The 20,473-nt window shown below is 40.3% G+C and overlaps 1 protein-coding gene across 2 annotated transcripts in view; it reads left to right on the forward strand.

The window, feature by feature from the left end:
• Positions 1–20,473, forward strand: part of ARHGAP24 (Rho GTPase activating protein 24) — a 181,287-nt gene that overhangs the window by 26,467 nt on the left and 134,347 nt on the right. The window contains exon 2 of one of the 2 annotated variants that reach the window (XM_014880576.2): positions 2,764–2,963. In XM_014880576.2, the coding sequence (XP_014736062.2) occupies positions 2,784–2,963 (180 nt within the window). In that variant the 5' untranslated portion in view covers positions 2,764–2,783. Of the gene's footprint in view, positions 1–2,763; positions 2,964–5,670; positions 5,689–20,473 lie in introns of those variants that run through there. The other variant, XM_088164050.1, reaches the window with a different exon arrangement.

Consider the following 20,473-nt stretch of genomic DNA (forward strand, 5'->3'; position numbering starts at 1 on the left):
ATAATCTCAGGACTAAATGCAAACAAGTTAGGTGGCTGAATTTTTAACTGCTGCAGAGAATTAAATCACTAATTAATTAAATAATACAGCTGTTTTTTTTTTTTTTTGTTTTTTTTTTTTTTGTACAGAGCATGTCTAAGTATATACTGCTACTTTAAAGGAGATCTTACACTGTCCTGTTAGGACTTGGGAGCAGTAGGCCTGTCGTTTCCCCTACCCCTCATTTGTTTTAGTGTTGTAGAAATAGTTACACATTTTACCAGACAAAGAGATGGAGATGTATTAACATCTTCCTTGACTAGATAAAAATCCGTATATTTTGTACACTGGTTACCGCACCATTGGCATGTGACTTTATGAAAGAAAATAAAAAACAGTCTTTCATCCAAGCAGCTAATTTTTGACTTTGGTATTTAGATTCTTGTCCAAGTGCAATAGGGACCTAATGTCTTTAGCACTGCAGTGATACATGTAGATCCTGTGTTTAAACTCCTTTGTCCCTGCCTTCAGGCTTGCCCAGGCAGTAGAGATGAGCTGATCACCTCAGCAGTTGTACACCAAGGAGCACAGGGTAGCCTGTGGATAATGATTTTGTTCCTTTTTTCAGTTGCAGTAATTTACCTGCTGTTTACAATGCTTTCCTTTAAATATTTGCTAACTCATTTTCTGGAGAGCTGCTTCTTGGTATCTACTTTCGTCCAGCCAAAACCCAGCAGCATCCAAGAGATTCCTGCTCATATTCAGAGAATGCCAGTGCATTTCCTTTTGGAGAGAGGGCAGTGTGGTCTGAGGACTTGTCAGCCGGTTCATTCTTGTTCTCAAAATTGTAACCACAGACACACACACAAAAATCTTTATCTGCTCTGCAGAGAGCCAGACACGTTTGTATATTTTGTGGTGACACTTGGCTCAAGTAAATCTCACAGTACAAGTGTTCTGGGTGACTCTAGGTGAGCTCTGAAGGGATAGGAGAAAGATTTCCTTTCTCTGAGAAGAATACCACGTGATTTGTTTTGATCCTTCAATTTGTACTTTGCTGAAAACTTTGTGCTTGTGTTGAGGCCTGTTAACCTCAGTGGCAGGGAGGAGTTGTAATCATGGCAAGCACATTCCAGGATCCTGCCCAGCACAGGGACATGAAAACAGATTGTGTGTGGGTATTAAAAGAAAAAGCTGTAAATACCCAACAGAGGTGGCAGCTGGAGAAGTTGTTCCAAAGGGGATGTGTGAGCAGTAGGAAGAAAGGAGCCAAAGGAAAAAAGGGCTGAAAAGCACTTTTCATTGGAATCTATTGATCCTTCTTGTATTGTGATTTATTTTATGGTGATGTAACACTATCTATTTAATTGTCAGAGGAATGGCCTCATCTGTCAAATTAGTGTGTTTTCTGCATTTCTAGTCTGCCTCAGAAGCTGAGCACATCCCTTTGTAATGCTGATGCCCATTCATGATGTTCAGTGAAGGTATTGTTGCTGTGTAGGGGACCCAGAGCAGGAGTGCCAGGCTTGAACACACGAACCCAACTTCGCCAGAGTGAGAATATGAAACTTCAGTCTTGATATTCTTAGTCAGAGATGTCTGCTGCCTGCAAAGTCAAGAATATTTCATTCTTCTCCCATCCTGATGTTTGGAAACCAAAAACTACCTAGGAAGTCAGCTTTTCCAAGCCCTGACACAGCTGTGCAAGCTCCTGACAAGGCAAGAGATTGCCAGTGGTAGTCTGGAAAGAAGAGAAATATGTTGTTCTTCAAGCACTTACAGAAAATGAAATCTCACCATTGATTGTGCACCCTGCTGTGTTTGTGGTCATAGTCATACTTTATTCTGTTTAGGTATAAACTCTTTGGCACATGTAGATTTCAGTTTGACTTGTATTTTAGCTGAAAATACTGGAACTTGCAACTCAAAATCCCGTGTTTGTGCTCTAGACTTAGTAGGGGATCAGGAGAAGCTTTTTGACCATGAAGATTAAACATATTACTACATGATTATATGTACAAAATCCATCAGGAAGAGTCATGACTGTCCAGAAATGTTTTCATAAGGCCAAAATGCTGCATGAAATTTTGTCAAGTTTAGTTCCACATTTCGGCTCTAGTTTTGATACAATTCTTGTGCCTTAAGATGGGCCAAAATTCTTCATGAGTTGCCAAATGTCTATAATAAGTGTCTGGGCACACACTCGCACACACTCAAGTGATGTGCAACTATTCTTGCACTTACTGTCCCCGTTCCTTTAAATGGACTTCAGTAAAATGAACAACAACAATATAAAAAAAACCTTCTTGTCTGGTGGGGTAAAATTAAGCTTTGGTGAAGCAGAGGCTTTTTTAACATTCCCTGAAAGCCCCAAGCCTTCCAAGGAATTTTAAAGGGGGACTTCCAGTAGTCAGCTTTCCTTAGTCTGAGGAAGTCCTGTGAGTTCATTCCTTGTTACTGCCTGTAACCCAGCAGAACTCACCTCAAGAAACAGCTGATGTCTTCTTCAGTGCTCCTCAAAATATCTTGCATGGCAGTGGAACAAAACTTTTGCCTCTTGCCTGCACGTTAGCAGTTCATTATTATTTTAGTATTTTATAGGTGAGTAGTAATTCTCTCAGCTGATGGGGTGCTGGTATGAGAACAAGCAGGCAGGTGGCAAATGCTTTTCTAACACACTTTTGTAGCCGAGGCGTGTTTCTTTTCCATGTGTGTTGAAAGGAGCGAGTTACTGCCTGGATAATAATCTAATTATTTTACCTTTTCCTCTTGTTTGCCCAACAGGAGAGTTGCCCATTCCCAGTATGGAAGAACACCATGACTCTTCAGAGGCTCCTGCCCTGAGCCAAGGCCGGCACGTTGCCATCAAGTGTGGGTGGCTGCGGAAGCAGGGGGGCTTTGTCAAGACCTGGCACACACGCTGGTTTGTCCTCAAGGGAGACCAGCTCTACTACTTCAAAGATGAAGATGAAACCAAGCCCTTGGTAAGTGAAAGGAGGAGATAGGATGGGGGGTCAGGGAGAAAAGTAAGTTAATGCAAGCAGAGTTGTCTGGAGTGTAAAGCACTGAACTTCTCCGTCTCTGTCAGTGACTCAGTGCTGGATTTGGGATTTTGATTACCCTGAGTCAGCCTCTGGCAGTTAATGTGGTTTCCCCATCAGACACATTTCTAAAACTTCCTTTCTCAGGTCAGGTTTTCTCATTTCTGCATTTTTAAAAGGAGACAAGTATACAGGAAGTTCAAGTAGCAAAAATCATCAGTCAGATGAACTTGACTGAGGAAGATGAATAAGCTGTATTTGAAAAGATAGCTGCTTGGGGTTTTTTTGGTTTTTTTTCTGCTTACGATGCATAATAGCCTTGCTTTTTGTCTTCCCAAATGAGACCCTAGCCTGAATACATTGCCATCTGTAATATGGAACAAACTGGTGTCTGGCTGCCTGGTTCTGTTGGTGTGATTTACTGCTCCTTAACCCTCATCTCTTTTCCTCTTTACCTAGCTTTTTCACCAACATGTTTCAGGGCTGCCTATCCCCAGAGTACCATAGGAGCAGAGTTAAATAGTGCTGCCTCTTGGGTCAGGACAGGCCTGAGCCTCTTTGATAGGAAGGCTCTCCTGCTAGCACCTATAGGGGTATGACAGTCTCATATGTTAATGATTTTCCAGATGTTTGTGACTTTAGGAAAAAAGCTTTGACATCTGTGAGTTACTTCTGTGACGGTACTAAAATATGATCATCACACTCATATTTTTTTATGGCAACTAAATTTCTGATGGTATACCTTTTATATGGAATTTCACAGGGAATTCTCAGAGATGTAAAACCCATCTAATCCAGCTTCCTGTATGGAACAGGACATGACACTTGGCTGAGCTTTACAGCTTGCATTATAGTGCACATGTTTAAAAAAGTATTCAGTCTTGGGGAAATGGTTTCCAAAGTGTGAGTTAATTTCTAAGTACCTGTTTTGCAGCCTTGGTAGCTGTTTTCCCATAAAATTATCTCAGATAGTATAGGTTAATAAAATAACACACTGTATATTTACACAAATTATATGATATGATGACTACTTTGAATATGAAATAGTTAATAACTTCTGGGAAATACAGCACGTCTTCCACTATGTATTTATTTTTAATCAAGAGTGTAAAAAGCAGCCATAAAAATAAAATGTTCATGGGCCAGATCCTGGGTTTCCAGAATATAACTCTGCTTCCTAGCACTTGATATCTGCCAGAATGTTTGCATGCAAAGACTTCATGGCTTTTTAAGAGGTGGCAAAATGCTGTATTTCATAGAACTTTCTACAGCCCAGAGCCCAAATTATTTTCTTGTCCATCTGCTACTGACTTGTGGGATGGCTTCTGAATATCCTGTTGACTTTGCTGCTTTCCTTTTGGGAAATGGAGGTGGTGATTGTGGTCTGATACTTGTGATGGGTTAGGTAGCAGCTTGTGAAATAACTAAAAGCTTATTTGAATTTTTCACTTTAGTGTCAAGCAAGTTCATAAAGAAATATAAAATGGGGTGGGAGAAATGCTGAGAGAAGTGTAACTTAAAATATGCCAGTGGGTTTGGAAAATTAATGGGCCTGTCCAAATTAGGGTCAGTCAATAGCTCTCCTTGTAGATTTTGAAATGTTTCTGAAGCAGACTACACAAGTGTCAGTGCCTGAAATATGTCCCAGGTTCAATGCTATATACAGAACGATTTTTTTCCCATTACATTGAAGAGTTTGCTGCATTAACTGTGACAAGAAAATCACTGTGACCTTCTGGGAGCCTTGTTGTTCTTGCTGGGGAGAGCTAAAGCCAAGAACTCCACTGATAACATGAATTTTCAGTGCACAAGGATATTAGGAAATGGCAAGCATATTTTGTTATATTGGATCTGTATTTAGGATAAATACCTCGTTGTTTACTACTGGATTGTACAGTCTGTACAATTTACAGATGTACAGCAATTCTTTTAGACAATTATATAATGGAAGGAAGTTAATGAGGTTTTGTTCCAAATCAGATTGTAGTTTTTATTTTGCTTATTGGTTGGTTGTGTTTAGAAGGAGGCAGGGAGCAGTGATTATTGCTTGTACTGAGGAATATCGTAATTGCACACCTTGTGTATGTGTATATGTATTTATAGAAGGTAGAAGAACTACAGTAGGAGATGACAAGATAAACCAGTGAGCTTATGTTCATAGCTTATATTAATGTTAATGTGAATTAGAGAAAAGCAGAATCCAGTTTCTGGTGCAAATTCAGCAGGTGTCCTGAGCACCAGTCTGCTTTAACATTTGGGCTTGGCTTCTGTTCAGTCTATAACAGATATTATGCCATGATGTTTGTGTTTTTGAAAGCAAGAGAGATGTGAATGGAACCATATTTTAGACAAATATTATGGTCTGTCAGACCTTATTCTCCGAGTGGTTGTGTATAATGGGAGTAGAGAGAAGGAGGAACATTTTGTGTCTAAACCATCAGTAAATGCTTTGGAATTCCTGAAGCAAGCTTATTTCCTGCTTGTAACAGAGATAGGAACCACATATGCTGTAGTCAGTGTGTGTGTACATCTCCTTGGCGTGAAGGCTATTAAATTTAAAAGTCATTAACTACCGATGTGAGTGTGGGGAATTGCCTCTGCCAACCTGTGCCTACAGGCTAGGGAAGAACAACAGAAGAAAAAGCAATGCACAGCTGTTACAGTCAAGGTCAGTGAATTGTCATTGATTCTTTATTATCATCAAACACGCGAATCTTTCTCTTGTAATGTTTTATCAGTAAATTAGCATCTATCGTTTGCTCTGATATCCCCCAAATATCTCTGAGGATCTGGCAAAGATGGCATTTCTGTTTATTGAAGATGTGTGTTTGGATAGCAATAATCTAGTTAATTCTACAGGACAAAAAAATCTAACAAATAAGTGAGTAAGCCATGTAAAGGAATAAAATCTGATTTTTGATAAATCTGTTATCTCTACTGCTTGGAAGTGATACTTTGCTTTCTTAATTCTTTTTACTGTTTTGTGCTTTAGAAAGCTAGTATTATGCTAGATCTGAAGGTCAGCTCTCTGAGCTTGAAATGTGGGCAGCTGAAAGCAATCAGAATTTAGCCTTCCCTGTTCCACAGTACAACTGTTGTTTAAATGCAGCCCATGAAAATTCATTTCTTCCTTGCTTCTCTCCTATGGTTAACTTCTCCAGCTGTGTCAGGGTTGATATGGTCTTGACTGAAGCCGGGAGGAGGAAGTCAGTGCCAGCTCATGAGACACCGTGCTTTTTCTGTGGTTTTCTGAGCAGCAGAAGGGAGATTTGAAGCATTTTCTCCTTTTTGCAGTTTTGCTGCCTCCCTCTCCCAGTGTTACTGGGGAAGTGAGCAAAGCTTGCTAACCCATACTGGAACATCATTGGTATTAGGTTGCAGATGAACAAGAATGGACAAACTTATCCAGTCTAAACAGCATTTGAGTTTCAGGCACCTCTTCAATGTTGTTGAGATTCAGGTTGGTTTATGGACTTGAATTTGAGGTGTTTACTGCAGAGAGATCTTGAAAAGCTATAAATGAGCCTTCAGGAAACACTTTTGGTGTATGTCTGAAAGCTGACAAGTGTCTGCTGTTTCAGTTTATATCCCATCCTGAACAGTTTGCCATGCAGTTTTTATCTTCAAGATCTTTATAAGCTCTTAACTGTTCAGCTTAAGTAATGCTGGAAGGTATTCAGTGGCTCACAATATTTTAAACAGGCCCTGGGATGGGACAGGAGATTGAAGTGGAAAAGTGTCCAGCTTAAATGTGACATTTGAATTGGTTGTTGACTGAAAGTGAGTTAACAGTAACTGCAGTCTTAAGTACAGGTCACTGTTTTATCTGTAAGGGAAAGATGTTCTCTGATGTACAAACAGAAATATATATATTATATATTACTTTCTGGAAAAATCATGGAATGAATCACAGAATTGGATTGGGAGGGACCTTAAAGATCATCCAGCTTCAACCTCTTGCCACTGATGTCCATTGGGACTCTGAGTCCTTGACCACTACCCTCTGGATGTGACAGTCCAGCCAATTCCTTATCCATCTAATAGTCTCACTATCAAATCCATTTCTCTCCAGTTTAGAGGGAAGAATTTGTGGGGAGCCATGTTAAATGCTTTACAGAAGCCCAAATAAATGACACCTGTAACCCTCCCTTGTTCAGTGATGGAGTCACTCCATCACACAAGACCATGGGGTTGGTCAGGCAGGACTTGGTGAAGCCGTGCTGGGTGTCTCAAATCCCCTCCCCATCCTCCATGTGCCTTAGCACAGCTTCCAGGAGGATCTGTTCCATTCCCAGGCACAGAGGTGAGGCTGACAGGCTGGTAGTTCCCAGGGTCCTGCTTTCTGTCATTTTTAAAGGCGGGTACAAAGTTTCCCTTTTTCCAGTCCCCTGGGACTTCACCTGACTGCCATGGATTTTAAAATATCATGGAGAGTGTCTTGGCAACTGCATGAGCCAGTTCATTCCCCCAGTACTCTGGAATTGGGTCCCAGAGACACATGCATGGACATTCAGGTTCCTCAGTGGTCACAAAGCTGATCTCTGCTTACAGGGGGAGGGACTTTGCTCCCCCAGTCCCCATCCTGCTGTGCCTCACTGGAGACGTGTGGGAAGAGAGCTTGCCCTGAAGACTGAAGCCAAGAAGTTGAGTACCTCAGTCTTCTCATCTGTTGTTAACAGTGTACCAGTATTGTTTATTGGGGTGGGTACACCTTCTTTGACCTTCCCTTTTTTGTTATCATACTTGCAGAAGCCCCTCTTTGTTATTGTTTGTGTCTCTTGCCAGAAGCAGTGCTTCCCATTTAATGCAATTTGTGTAAAAATTTATTGACCGATAAATCCATTTAATAGCATTAATAGAAAATTAGATAAACTACGTTGCATTTTAAAATTAAAATCAAGCTTCTAATGATTGTAAATAGAAATTACTAGGATAATTACATAATTTGTATCTTAGCCTGTCAGGGAAAATCCTTCAGTATTAGTATTAAATGTGATTAAAGATTGAGCATCATGGGTTTTTATAAGTTAAAAGGGACTGTAAAACATTTTTGTTTGGAGGGCAAAAACCTAATTGTACATGCACTTGTACATGCATCACAAGATTTGATCTCTCCTTGCTGCCTAGAGCATTTTCAGTCAAGGGAGATCAGAGTATGACTCTGGTCCTTCCTTGTCTCTGGGAAGCAACAAGAACTAGCTTTTGTGTTAATACTGATGAGCAGCACAGCAAGTGAAACAGCTTCACAGTAGATTTTGCTTTGATTCTTAAGAGCAGCCTCCTCAGTCTTGCTGAGGGAGGGGTGTGAAGTACCAAGTCCATGCTTGGCTTCATGGGGCTTGCTTGAAAATCTACAAAGCCAATTCTGGGACTTGATGTGAAAACAGCAAGGAATGCCCAAGCCACTGATAATGATTTTTAAATTTTCCATTTCTAGGCAAAACACTTGTTATTAATCTAGGAAAGTAGAAACAGTTTTGGGATGAACATCTGCTGCAGGGTGAACTGTTGCCTGTGTAAATCTATTGTAAACTTTAAAGGGAGAATTTAATCAAATTAAATTATGCAGGTGTCACAAGAAATGGTGTGGGGGGTTTGGCGTGATGCTTCTCAGGAATGTCACTAAAAACTTAATAAACTGGATGAGGTTAAAACAGGATTTTTCTTGACATCAGTAGGGATGTTTGCCAGATATCAAACTATTTATCAGGAAGACTTTCTGCTATTGGACAGTGGTGAATATAGAACTTAAAAAAACCAAACAGAAAGCCGCCATGAAAAAATCCATCTAAAAGCACACCTTAAATGGCTTATGTGAATGCAATGGAATGGAAGGTGAAGGGAAAGGCCCACAACTACTTTGGGCTCTTTTATTGGGTGTTCCATGAATGGCTCCTCAATTACATGAATGTAAACAGGCTTCTGCAACTAAAGCAGTGGAATCTCTGAAAGGGTTATCAAAGGATAGGTCTTAGCTTTTATGTACAGTAGAAAGTTCTGCTATTTCTAATACCTTTAAAAGTTTTAAAGTAATTTATTGCTGCAGACTTCAGCAACTTACAGAGGCACTTTTTTTACTTCAGTGGCTTATAGAAGTGCTTTTAAAGGTGTAATGATACACTTTGGTCAGTAGATACCCATGGGAATTTTCTACGTGAGAGATGAGTGTGATAAGACCGAGTTTATTTGATACCAGGGTACTTCTACTGCCATTATTCTGTTGCTGGGGAAGGGTTTCTCAAATTTATAGTTCTGAATTTCTGTTCTCAGCCTGAGACAAATAGGAACAAGATCCATCACTGAGGTGCTCAACTTGGAGGTGATAAAATTCCAACTTTAATCCCCTTTTCTACTTTTTTCAGATCAAAAATGTGAACTTAAATTTTCAGTAGTTGTTTTTTGTTTTGTTCGTTTAAAAAGTCTTTGGCCTTCACCCAGTAGTAGTCTTACAGATTTTCACAGGAATGAAAAAGGTTTTTCCTGGAGCATTAACTACCACATTAATTACAGGAGTGTTACTAAACACTGTGCAAGACTGTGGAGTCTGTGCCAAAATCAGGCAGTTCTTGCTTTGTGTTTTGCCCCATTTTATGCAGTTGAAAAGTCAGTTCCCCTGTGAAGATGGTTTTTAGATTTGAGTGCAATGCAAGGGGTATTCAGTGTCTCTTTTAGTCAGATTTTTATGTAACAGTTGTGTCATTGCTGTGACTGTACTGGCAACATCTGCAAGCTGCTGTATCCTGCTGTTACACCAGTTTGTTTAAATCTGTGCATGCTTCATTCCCAAGGGCTTGGAGTATTTCATGCTCCCTGAACTTGACTGAGTTTTCACGAGCTCTCAGGTGCAGTCTTTGTCCTTCTTGCCTTTTCTCTTTCTTCAGATCCAGCTCTGTCTCCCACCTCCCCTGGGTCTTCCTTTGCTTCTGAATACAGTGGCTGGTGAAATGACTGTGCCCCTCTCCCAGTGCCTGTAACATTCATAAAGGGCCAGCTTGTATGCTCATTGCTCCCTAACACGGTTCAGTGTCTCTGTCCCATTTGACAACTTGGAAAATAACAGATTGAATGGTTGCCTTCCTATTCCCCCTGCCCCTAGCATGCTGGCTGCCTGAGTAGATCTTCCATTTAAACTAAAATTTAAAGTTCATTTTTCCATAACCAGCCTTTTTAGTGCATTTTGACACCCACCTCCCCACAACACTGGGCCTCGATGCCGTGCCAACCTCTGCCAAGCTGAGAACATGTCTATCTCATTTTAGGCTTTAGAAAACACATCCAGTGACGGAGTTTCAAAATTCACTGAAATGAGACAGTTTTGTTGGTGGGAAATGTGAACTTTCTACAGTGTTTCAACTTGTGCATTCCATGGGGACTTTTTGTTGTTATAACCAAACTCAAAATGAAGAAGGGTAAAGAAAAGATGATGCCATGTGAGTCTGCCTCTTTGTGTGGCAGTCAGTACTGCCCCAGGTCCTCTTTTCAAAGCTGTTTGGGAACAATAAATACATGTTCCCAGGCTTCTGTATCTTTAATCAATCCAAACTGGGAAATTAGTTCCAGTAAATATTTTTATAATAGAACAAAGCAAGAATGCCTGGTGGCACTGACTGAAAGTGCCAGCACCATTGACCCCTGTGTGTGCGTTCAGAGCTGAAGCTCCCGAGTCCTGAGTGCTACCATGTGTTGTATAAACCGTGTGTGTAATTAGACTCGGCCAACACCTGCTGTTAGGTTGGAAAAGAGAGGTGCTCTAATAAGATGTAAACTGGCCAACAGCTTAATTTCAGGTCTTGGCTGCCAATGCATCTGCCTAGTCCAAATGTTCAGAGGACTACCCCCACCTTTCTCTTCCTGGGACAAGGGAACTGGCTTGTTTGTAAAAGCTTGCTAATGCTGCAGTTCAGCCTTAGTGTGCTTCCTTGCATTTCATGGATGGGTAGGACTTCCAAGTGTAAGGAACTTCTACATGGTACAGAGCTGCTTTTCCATCGTGGTGGGGCTGCCCAGCCTGTAGCTCTCTTGAGCTTTGTATTTCCCTTTATGCTCACACCATCTCTCCATCCCTCCTTTCCTCTCTATTTCTGACTTGTGACAGGGTTTGGGACAGGGAAGCTTTTTCTTTTCTCTGTTGGCTGCCAAATGAAAAGTCCATTTCTGGTGAATGCTAATGAATGTATATTTAACAGATAAATGAAGTTGAGTGGAGTGGAGTAAGGATGGTGTTGGGCTTCAGGCTGGTTAAAAAATACACCTGATGTTATGTTGGATGGTTGTTACTCATTGTCTTCTTACTACCACCTTCTTGTTTGAAAGACATTCATCTAAATTCCTAATCCTGTCAGTGGTTTTATGAACTCCAGTGCAGTGTGCAATGCCTTGTGTTATATTCAGTGAGACAGCAGTGATCTGCTCTAGTTTCTCTTTAGATTTCCTTGCTTAATAGAAGCAGTAAAGCAACTAATGTGACTACTGCTACACAGCACATGTGAGGCCATAGGATAAAATTCCAGGAAAATCAGCCTCCAGATTAATCTTTAAATAAACTTAATGCATTTTCTTTCAAGCACATGTGGAGCCTTAACCATTGTAAAATTTGATCTTTTTTCACACTCCATAAATTTGGACAGCAGAGGCTATGTGGTAATTCTCTCTTATTCAAGGGCAAACATGTGAGGTAATAAATAGATGAGTATGTTTTGGAGCCTGAAAGTTGAAATTCAGTAATATTTGATCAACTCATAACCTGAAGTTGCTGCTCATAGCTTCTAGTTTAGCATATACCATTAAGGGAAATTTGAGGTGTGGAAAAGTTCACTTGGTTCTGTTATCTTGTGTAGGCCACAGCTGATGTCCCAAAATAAAGAAATCCTAGGTGTGTTTGCTTATTTCCTTGCATATTGCTAAAGGATTTACTTAATGCTGTTGCTGCAGTAACTGAGAACTTACTCTAGCAATAATTTATAGGGACATTCATACAAGTCCATTGATTTCAGCTTGATTCAGCTGCACTACATAAATGGTCTTACATGGAAAATGAGATGAATCCTATACAAAGTTGAGCACAGCAACGTGGTGAAGATGTGCCATCTAACATGGACACTGTGGGCAAGAAAAGCCTTCCTCTGTGTGTTGGTTGTTAAGAGTTTTTGGGCTGCCATGTGTTCCCTGACGAGCTGAGCCAGACATTTCAAATCCCTTTGCATGGAAGAAGTTTGAGAATGGCCTTCACAGGTGGTATTTGTTTTGGCAGCCTCAGAAGGGAGTCCAGGGGTTGAATAGCAACTGAAGCAGCTAAATTAACTTCTAATGCTGGAGGGATATCCTTTCCAGCAGGTTTGCAGCAGAGAAATTGAGCTAACAAGAACTTTTCTCTTTTACTGCCTGGACTGCAGAATAAAATCCATTAAAAGTCTATGCAGCTACCCACAAAGTGCTCCTGCTTTGAGTGAGTAATTGCAGTGTTTCCACTCTTTTACTCTTCAATAATAACCACAAGCAATCGAGGAGTACTAAGGACTTTCATAGACACAGACATGTGTTTTGGAAGCTGGTTGACATGAACTGAGCATTACTGTAATGATCTAGTCATGCAGGTGATAGAAAACAGACACAAAGATGTGTTTTTAAGTATATGAGCTGATGTTTTAGCAAGCCACAATATGTGTATTTGCCATGGTACAGTGGGGATCTCAGAAGAAGCTTCTTGAAGATAATTATTTAGATGTTTTGGAGCCCAGTCAGAATGAGAGACCTTTGCATTTTTTTTCCCCACATCCTTCCTTTCCTTTTCCTCACTTAAAGAGCAATAAATAATGCTCCACATCCTAAGAAGAGGTTTAGTGTTTGTGTGGATATTATTAAAGGATATTATTAAAAACTTCAGCCTGTCATTCTTATTAAAGTTACTATTTGCCATAAGCTGCCTAGTGGTAAGATGCCAGATTTCCCAGTCCTCCTTGGACTTGGAAGTGATACCTATCCCACTGTGTACCAGCCATTACTGAAACAGTTGAGCTTTTCCAAAGTAAGAATGTATTTAGCAAACAATGTATGTATTGTATTTCTCCTGATATTTTTTCTGCAAATGAAGTTGTTGCTTAGTACACTTCATTATAAAACCTTTTACTTCCAATGCAGAATCACTAAGAATATCTTGGAGTGAGTTTTGCTGCTTTCCTTTATCTTTTGTTGAGTGCAGAATTACCTTTTCATCTGCACACTCTTAAATCATGTGTAATGATCCAGTTTTATGTGGGTGAGACAGATGATGTGCTGTATAAACCAACTTTTTACATGTTCCCTTTCAGCAGGGAAAACATTGCCTAGAGGGACTTTTTGAGAAAACAACCCATGAGAAATGCTAGCTTGATTGGTGTTTGGTACTGTTAGCACGTCTCTGAAAATGATAAAGAAAAAAGGCAGATTGAGATAAATTTGTTTTCACAATTCCTTACATAAATGTTTTAAGAGCAGAGAGCTTGGCCATGGGAAGAGCTTGGATGAGGCTCACAGTGTTGTTGGGAAAGGAGAGGAGATATGTAATAGTGTGAAGTTGGCTGTGCTGTAACCTTCTTCATGTCTCTCAAGAATGCCAGATTAGTCTCAGGAGCACCAAACTGGCTTAATTTCCATTAATAAAGTTGTATTAAATTGCATGCAGTATCCAGCCTCTCCTGTCACCACAGCATCTTTCCTGGAGTGAGAAGATCTACATGGGAGTGAGGCTTAGCAAGATCTGTGTGATGGTGGGCTCCTGAGGGGATGTTGTTGGCATGGGAGTTCACAGGTTAGTCTGCAAGAAGCCTCGTGTTGGATTTCATTCTCAGCCTAGGCTGTAAAACACATTCCATTTAACTACCTTTGGATCAACAGAAGATCTTTTTCCTTTTGCTTCATGGGTTTGATTTTTATTCCAGGTGTGTTTCTTCATTTTCTGTCAGTATTTATATAATGTCATTTATATAACCAACACTACCTGGGAAGAAGTGCTAGTCATAACTGAAAAATAAAACACATAGATCCTATGTGTCAGTTTTTTTGATGTACTGAAGCTTTTGACTTTTAATTTTCTGCCCAATTGCCTCGATTTTTAATAGGTTAACCTAAGCTGAGAGTGGGGGGTACAGAGGAAAGTAAATCTTTGGCATTTATAATGGAAAGGAGAAATGCATAAGGTAATTTTCTATCCTCTGGTTCATATCAAGGTAAAGTATTTTATGAGTAATCAAACTGTTCTGGGCCAGTTGGAGACAAGGATTCATGTACTTTGTGCTGAAGACATGCTAGAGAGGAAATGGGGAGTGGTTTTTTTTCCTTTAAAATAGTCTTCAATTTCTATTAAAACTTGTTCCAATAAAAAGCCTAAGCCTAGCAGAAGTCAGTGCTATCACTGATGGCTGTGGAGCAATTTTCACAGGGAAGATAAGGCCCAGTCCTTCTCACTTCTCCTCTGCAAGCTGGAGGTTTATATTTCCCAAGGCACTTGTGAGTTCGGACTGTGAAAACATGGATTTTACTCAAGTGTGAAATCATGATTTTAGGACCACTGCATTATGACCCTTTTTTTTCTCACAAGGCCTGTTTGTAATTGTAAGTAATAGACTACAACCAATTCTAAAAACAAGCAAGTGTGCCTGTTGGCATTTGTTTTAACCTCTTTAGTGTAACAGTTAGTTTAGTAAACACAGTGATTATTTTGGTGTCCTTTTGCTACACTGGAAAGAAGTATCCAATTAACTGAGTGAAAAAACTCATCTACTGCTCTGAATGTTACAAAAGGCTGATTTAATTCTCATTCTGAGAGTATTTAACATTGTGAGCAGAGCTAATTAAGTTGTTGAGCTGACTCGAGGAAAACACAAAACCAAGATCCCCATTCTTGGCTCGCATTCACAACGCCGCTGTATTCTTGGACTTTTAAAATATGACACATACATAAGTACATAAGTTTTTTTTGTAATAAAATATTAAATTAAATAGAAGAAAGGTCTGCTAGGTTAAGTTGTTGGTGCTTTTCTTGGTCTCCCAAAAGATGACAGCGTTGAGACTTAATATGGTTATGTCCTGCTGAAAATAACCAGAATACCTGCATGTGTGAGTGGTTATTGTTTGACTTGAAGCAGTGTTATTCTGGCCAGAGCAGTGTTGTGTATGGAGTTTGTACCACTACAGATGTATCTCGGTGTCCTCTCCTTCTGGGGCTCCTGCTCAATTTGCTGCCTCTGGATATAACTGAGTTATAAAACCAGCAGTACCAGGACTGCTGTTTAAAGACACTGTGTTTCACAAGTTAAAAGGGTTTCTTTAATTGACTGATTCATGTTTGCTGTATTTACAAAAAAAATATTTCCTCCCAAATATTCTAGTATTTCTCAAATACCTTCCTTCATGAGTATGCTTTAGTCTGAGACATTTAGTGCAGCTCTCAGAAGTGGTGCATGGTTGCAGGTGTGTGATGTTCTCTGTAATGGCAGCAGTATGACTTGCATTCAGTGCAGGCATCAGCAGTTGTGTGTCTCCAGTATGCTACAGGATTCTGAAATGCAACATGCTTTCCAGACCCTCTTCTCTTACTTTGAAAATCTTGTAGTCCGCTAGACAGTGTCCATTCTGTAGTTTTCACTTATAAAGCTTTTTTTCACTTTAAACATCCATAATGTGCTGTTGCTCCTCTCCCTCTCTGTCCCACTGCACTGTGCTTTGGGAGAGGAGCAGGGCTGGATCAAGGGCCATTAAGTATTGTTGACACTTGGCTTCCTCTGTCAGCATCCACGTATCAGGACTGAGACCATCTCAAGGGCATGGATGATGGCTTTCTTTCCATCACCCTGTCCTGCCACCTCTTTGCTGCTGGGAATGGAGTCCTGGTGCAAAGACAGAGGAGATGCTGCCCAGTACTGTGATTGCAGCAATAAAAGTGCTTTGGGGATATAGTAGCTCAAATGTGAGCTAATCAAGTTTGTAGCTTTCAAACCTGAGCTGGCAAGGTTGAGGGGGTGCAAGAAGGAATAACTTCAGAGAGAGGTTAATTACATGCATGTAAAGCTGTGCCGTTTCTTTCAGATCAGGGACTTGAATGTGGTGCTGTGGGAGGTTGGACACGAATGGTAGCATTTGACCTTGGGAGAGAGGGTGGAGTGATCAGAGGCGGCTGTGTGAGAAAATTCAGCTGTGCTGTGTAGGCTCAAGGAATGTAACCAGAGATCAAGGGAAGAGTGTGTTAAATGAGAGGCTGGAGAACTGCACCAGGGCTTCACAGCAGGTGTGGGGAGGAAGAGCTGAACTTCCAGACCTAAAATGTTGGTAGGACTTCGATTAATTTGTTAAGCGCTATTCTTCACCTCCTCTGTAGAGGATGATTATTTGCTTGCGTTATTCTGCTTGGCTCACCTTGTGAGCACAGTGTGCATCTGCAAACAGCATTCACATTCAGCATTTGGCTTGTAGAGTTCTCCCATAAAAGACTTCACCTCTGTTGTTTTTAAAACCTTCAGCAGCTCACAGTAGAGCTCATGAATGCATGCTCTGTGGAAGATAAAGGGAGAAAAAGGCTTTTTTTGCAACATGGTCTCTAAATCTTGATGTGTAGACACTTCTGAATGTACATCTGACAGTAGAAAAATAGCAGAAAATAGCAGAAAAATAGTTAAAGCAGACAGTAAAATGAGTTTTTAGAATGATACCCATGCTTCTCTCAAATTGGTGGTGTTGCCAGCAATGGTACATAAGGCTGCTGAAGAATGAAACCAGCTGAAGGCAGCCCTGCTGCCAGTTTTCCAGTGGGCTGCATCCAGCAGGTCCCCAACGCGTTGCAAACATTCAGGGAGAGCATAAAGGCTTTTTATGTAGGGCGACTGTGAATAATGGATACCATCCAGAAAAGAATTGCTGCTCATTGTGGACTTTGCTAATGCCTGTGTAGTCAGCAGGAAGGTTCAGTGATAGATTTCTCTATTAACTGCTTACACAGTTAATAATGCAGCCACTGTGTGCACAGCAGGAGCAAGGTAGTAGAAGGTCCCTCTGGAGAGGAAAACTCTGATGATCTGCTTTGGGAGATACAATGGTCAGGGTCGGGAGAGGAGAAGACATGTCTGCAAAAGTAAGTACTGCGAGACAGCCTCTGACTTGACCCAAAAGGTGATATTGTAGGAAGGTAGGGTTCACTCTACGTGAATCATTTCAGGAAGAGATTACCTAAGGGGTATAATTTTCTGTCTGAAATTTTGGAAAGTTGACATAAATGGCTGTATTTCTTTCAAACAGTAGCAATGTTGCAGGCAATGCTATTATTGCCTGCCTTCTTCAGGGCAGTATGTGGAGGAGAGGGGGAAGGAAGTTTTCAGAAAGGATTGCTGAGCTTAGACTGCCTGTGAGTCTGGCTGGGTTTTCAGCAGTGGTAAAGTTGAGCTGGGGAGTAGGAAAGAAGTTGTGCTTCTTCAAGAGTCTAGCTCACATGTTAAGGACTGTCTGAAAAGAAAATGCTGAAGACTGATTTAATGGAAGGATGCTGGAGATGAGTCTTGTGACTTCCTATCTGAAGTGAAAGTGATCCTGCATGATGCTTTGAAGATCCAAGTTCGTGATACTTTCAGAATGAGTCCAGTGTTAGTGTGGGAGGCCTTTCTAAGAAAACCCAAATTTTTGGGACAAGCCATTTTTTTAATGTGGAATCTGGTAAAAAGACTAGAAATAATTTTGGAGCATAGGCTCTAGGAAATCAGGTAGGTAAGAAGCAAGCTTTGGGCTTTGGCCTTATTTGTGTGCATAAAAGCAAAGGGGAAAAACTAAGGAGACACAAGTAAGAATGGGGAGGGAATGTCAAAATAGATCACTACATCTTTTCCTGCATGCCAGCAAAGGGACTGGAGGAATAACCACTGGAAAAAGGTGTGCTTCAGGTGAGAGTGAGGAGAGTGGTCCTCTTTTTTTCATGCCTGTGTTTGTCCTGAGTGGCAAAAACTAGAATGCCTTTGTCGTGTAGCTCTGGTGTCAGGTCCCATTTTACATCTTGCAGAGTGACACAGAGCATGCTCAGGATACAATTGTGTTTTACCTTATAATTACTCCAGTTAACACTGTCCTTTCGTATTCTTCCCACCCTTGTGTTGTTTAAGTAGAGTGGAAGGACAAAGTGCCAAAAAAAGATCTGGGCTTTGCAGGATATTGGGAATGTTCATAAAGAACAAAAGTGTCATGGGAGAGAGATGGGCAGAAATCCTGAGGGTGTAGATCTGGACAAATATTCATCCTTAAATGCCCATCTGCCCTACCTAACCAGGCAGGTGTCAGAATGAACAGAAGAGTTTCTGAACTGTACTTTCAGAAAGTTTTACCTATTTTCTGACTTGTAAAATATATAAAGACTTGTACAGTCTTCTCTGGGGAGGAGTTTAGTATCCCAAAAGGAAAAGCCTAGGCTTGTGGTTTTCAGGGATTTTCAATTATCCACAGTTAGTTTTAGAGTATGAATAATTTAATAAACACTTTTTAGCTTAAAAACACTGCAAAATGACTAAAAAGCAAGTAGAGATAATATTTTAAATACAATTTGAAAAGAAGATTCAATTGCATTTAATATTTTGAAAGTACAGAGACATTTGTGAGGGGCTTGTAGAATATTAGATAAAGAATTAAATGGAATCTATGATCACTAATTTAGTTTCATTTGTATATTACATGCACAATAGGATGCATACATTCATGCACTCTGTGTGGCAATGATTTTTGTTTAAGTCAAAGCTGTGGATTCTGTCAGGAGCATGCTAAAACTCACCTTAAATAAGGTAAGAGCTTTTCAAAACTGTCAGATGCATAAATAGAAAAAACCAGGTCACTTAAGTCGCTGATGTTATAAAAGCTGAGACACTGATTTTTAACCTTAGTTGGGATTGTCATTTCAGGAATAATTGCAAATGCTAGGCTGTCTTCAGCAAGACAGACAAATAAATACCCCTTGATTTTTTTTTTAGCAGTATTTTATAGTGAGTTCTGGAAATTATATTTTTGTTGTTGCTCAAGGCCTGCCTTTTAGTGGAAAATAGAGGAGGCATTCCTTCAGAAGAAGGAATGAGAAGTTTCATGAATTCAGCATTTACATGTATAAGCAGCCTAACAAACCCTGTGTAAACAGTAGAGCAATGAAGATTTTCTTATTCACATGAAAGAACTTTGGTATACTACAGTTAGCTTTCTAGAAGAAAGGAATAATTTTAAACCCAAGGAGTATGTTTTGTTAGGGACAAAGAAGATTGAGCTTCCTGTGGCTCAGAGAATGGGGTCAGTGTGTCACATAAAGACTCCGTGAAAATGGTAATTATTCATTGCAGTCTGGCTCTTACTATCCAGGATATCAGCATGGTGGAAATGGCCTTTCTAAACTTACTTAAGAGCACACGGATCTGAATGCTGAGAGCTTGGATGTGCTATGTTGACTTCAGTGTGTTCTTAATGGGTTGGTGAGTGTGCCAGAGCTGGGGAGAACAAATGGGGTGCTTTGGGATAATACCCTCTTCCACAGCGTGCTAGGGTGGCTGCTGCTGGTGACAGTTCTGTGCCAGCCACCTGTGAGGAGAGCTGTAGCCATTTTAAGGATGAGTAAGATGCTTTCTGTATTCTCTCTAAATTAGCAGTAAATTGGATATAAGCACAGCTGGCAGGAATCTGCGAATTCACGCTTGAAATTCCGTAGCTCTTCACTAGAGCACTTTCCTGTCTGATGGTTGTTTCTTTGGTCCCCATTGCTTACTTCACTTACCTGCAGGAGGGAGCCATAGGCTTTGTGTGGGGTTAACTGGAAAGAAAACTTACTGTAAAGTTGTAATTTCTAATTTCTTGAAAGAAATAGTATCTGCCCTGTCTTGAAATAAATAATGGCCCTGTACCACCAGCTGCGGGGCAGTAAAAATGAAAGACTTTTTATAAGTTTCTATGAGATTAGAAATTATTTTTTACTACAGAGTGTAATGGTAAATGACATTGGAACTTACACACTGTCTAATGGAGGGAGCTGGTGGCACAGTGAAATAATACGTGTATCAAGTGTTTGCATATGGGCAATTATGTGAAGTGTTTTTCTAAGAGATGACATCTGTAGGAATTGCATAATAATATTGGGATGAATGTAGTCACTTAGCATCAGGTGAGGCCCATCTGCTCTGGTTTTGCCTCCTAACTTTATTGACTGACTCTGCCAGTATCACATGAGGTGAATGGGCTGGGAAAAATTACATGAATGTAATGGAGCAGTGCCAGATCCCTTTCTTTGCCAAATGTATCCACTCATTTGTGGAAATATGTGCTCTTCTGGTCTAAGCCTATGTCATAAATTAAAATGAGCCTCTTCTCATATACATGGTTTGATAGATATTAGCACTGTGATATTAGAGGCTGGTGGATGTTCAGTTCCTGTAGATTTTCCCATCCTGGCATGTACAGAGTATTGTGCAAAAATG

Source organism: Sturnus vulgaris, chromosome 4 (genome assembly GCF_052056855.1).
Source record: "Sturnus vulgaris isolate bStuVul1 chromosome 4, bStuVul1.hap1, whole genome shotgun sequence".
NCBI classification, from domain to species: domain Eukaryota; kingdom Metazoa; phylum Chordata; class Aves; order Passeriformes; family Sturnidae; genus Sturnus; species Sturnus vulgaris.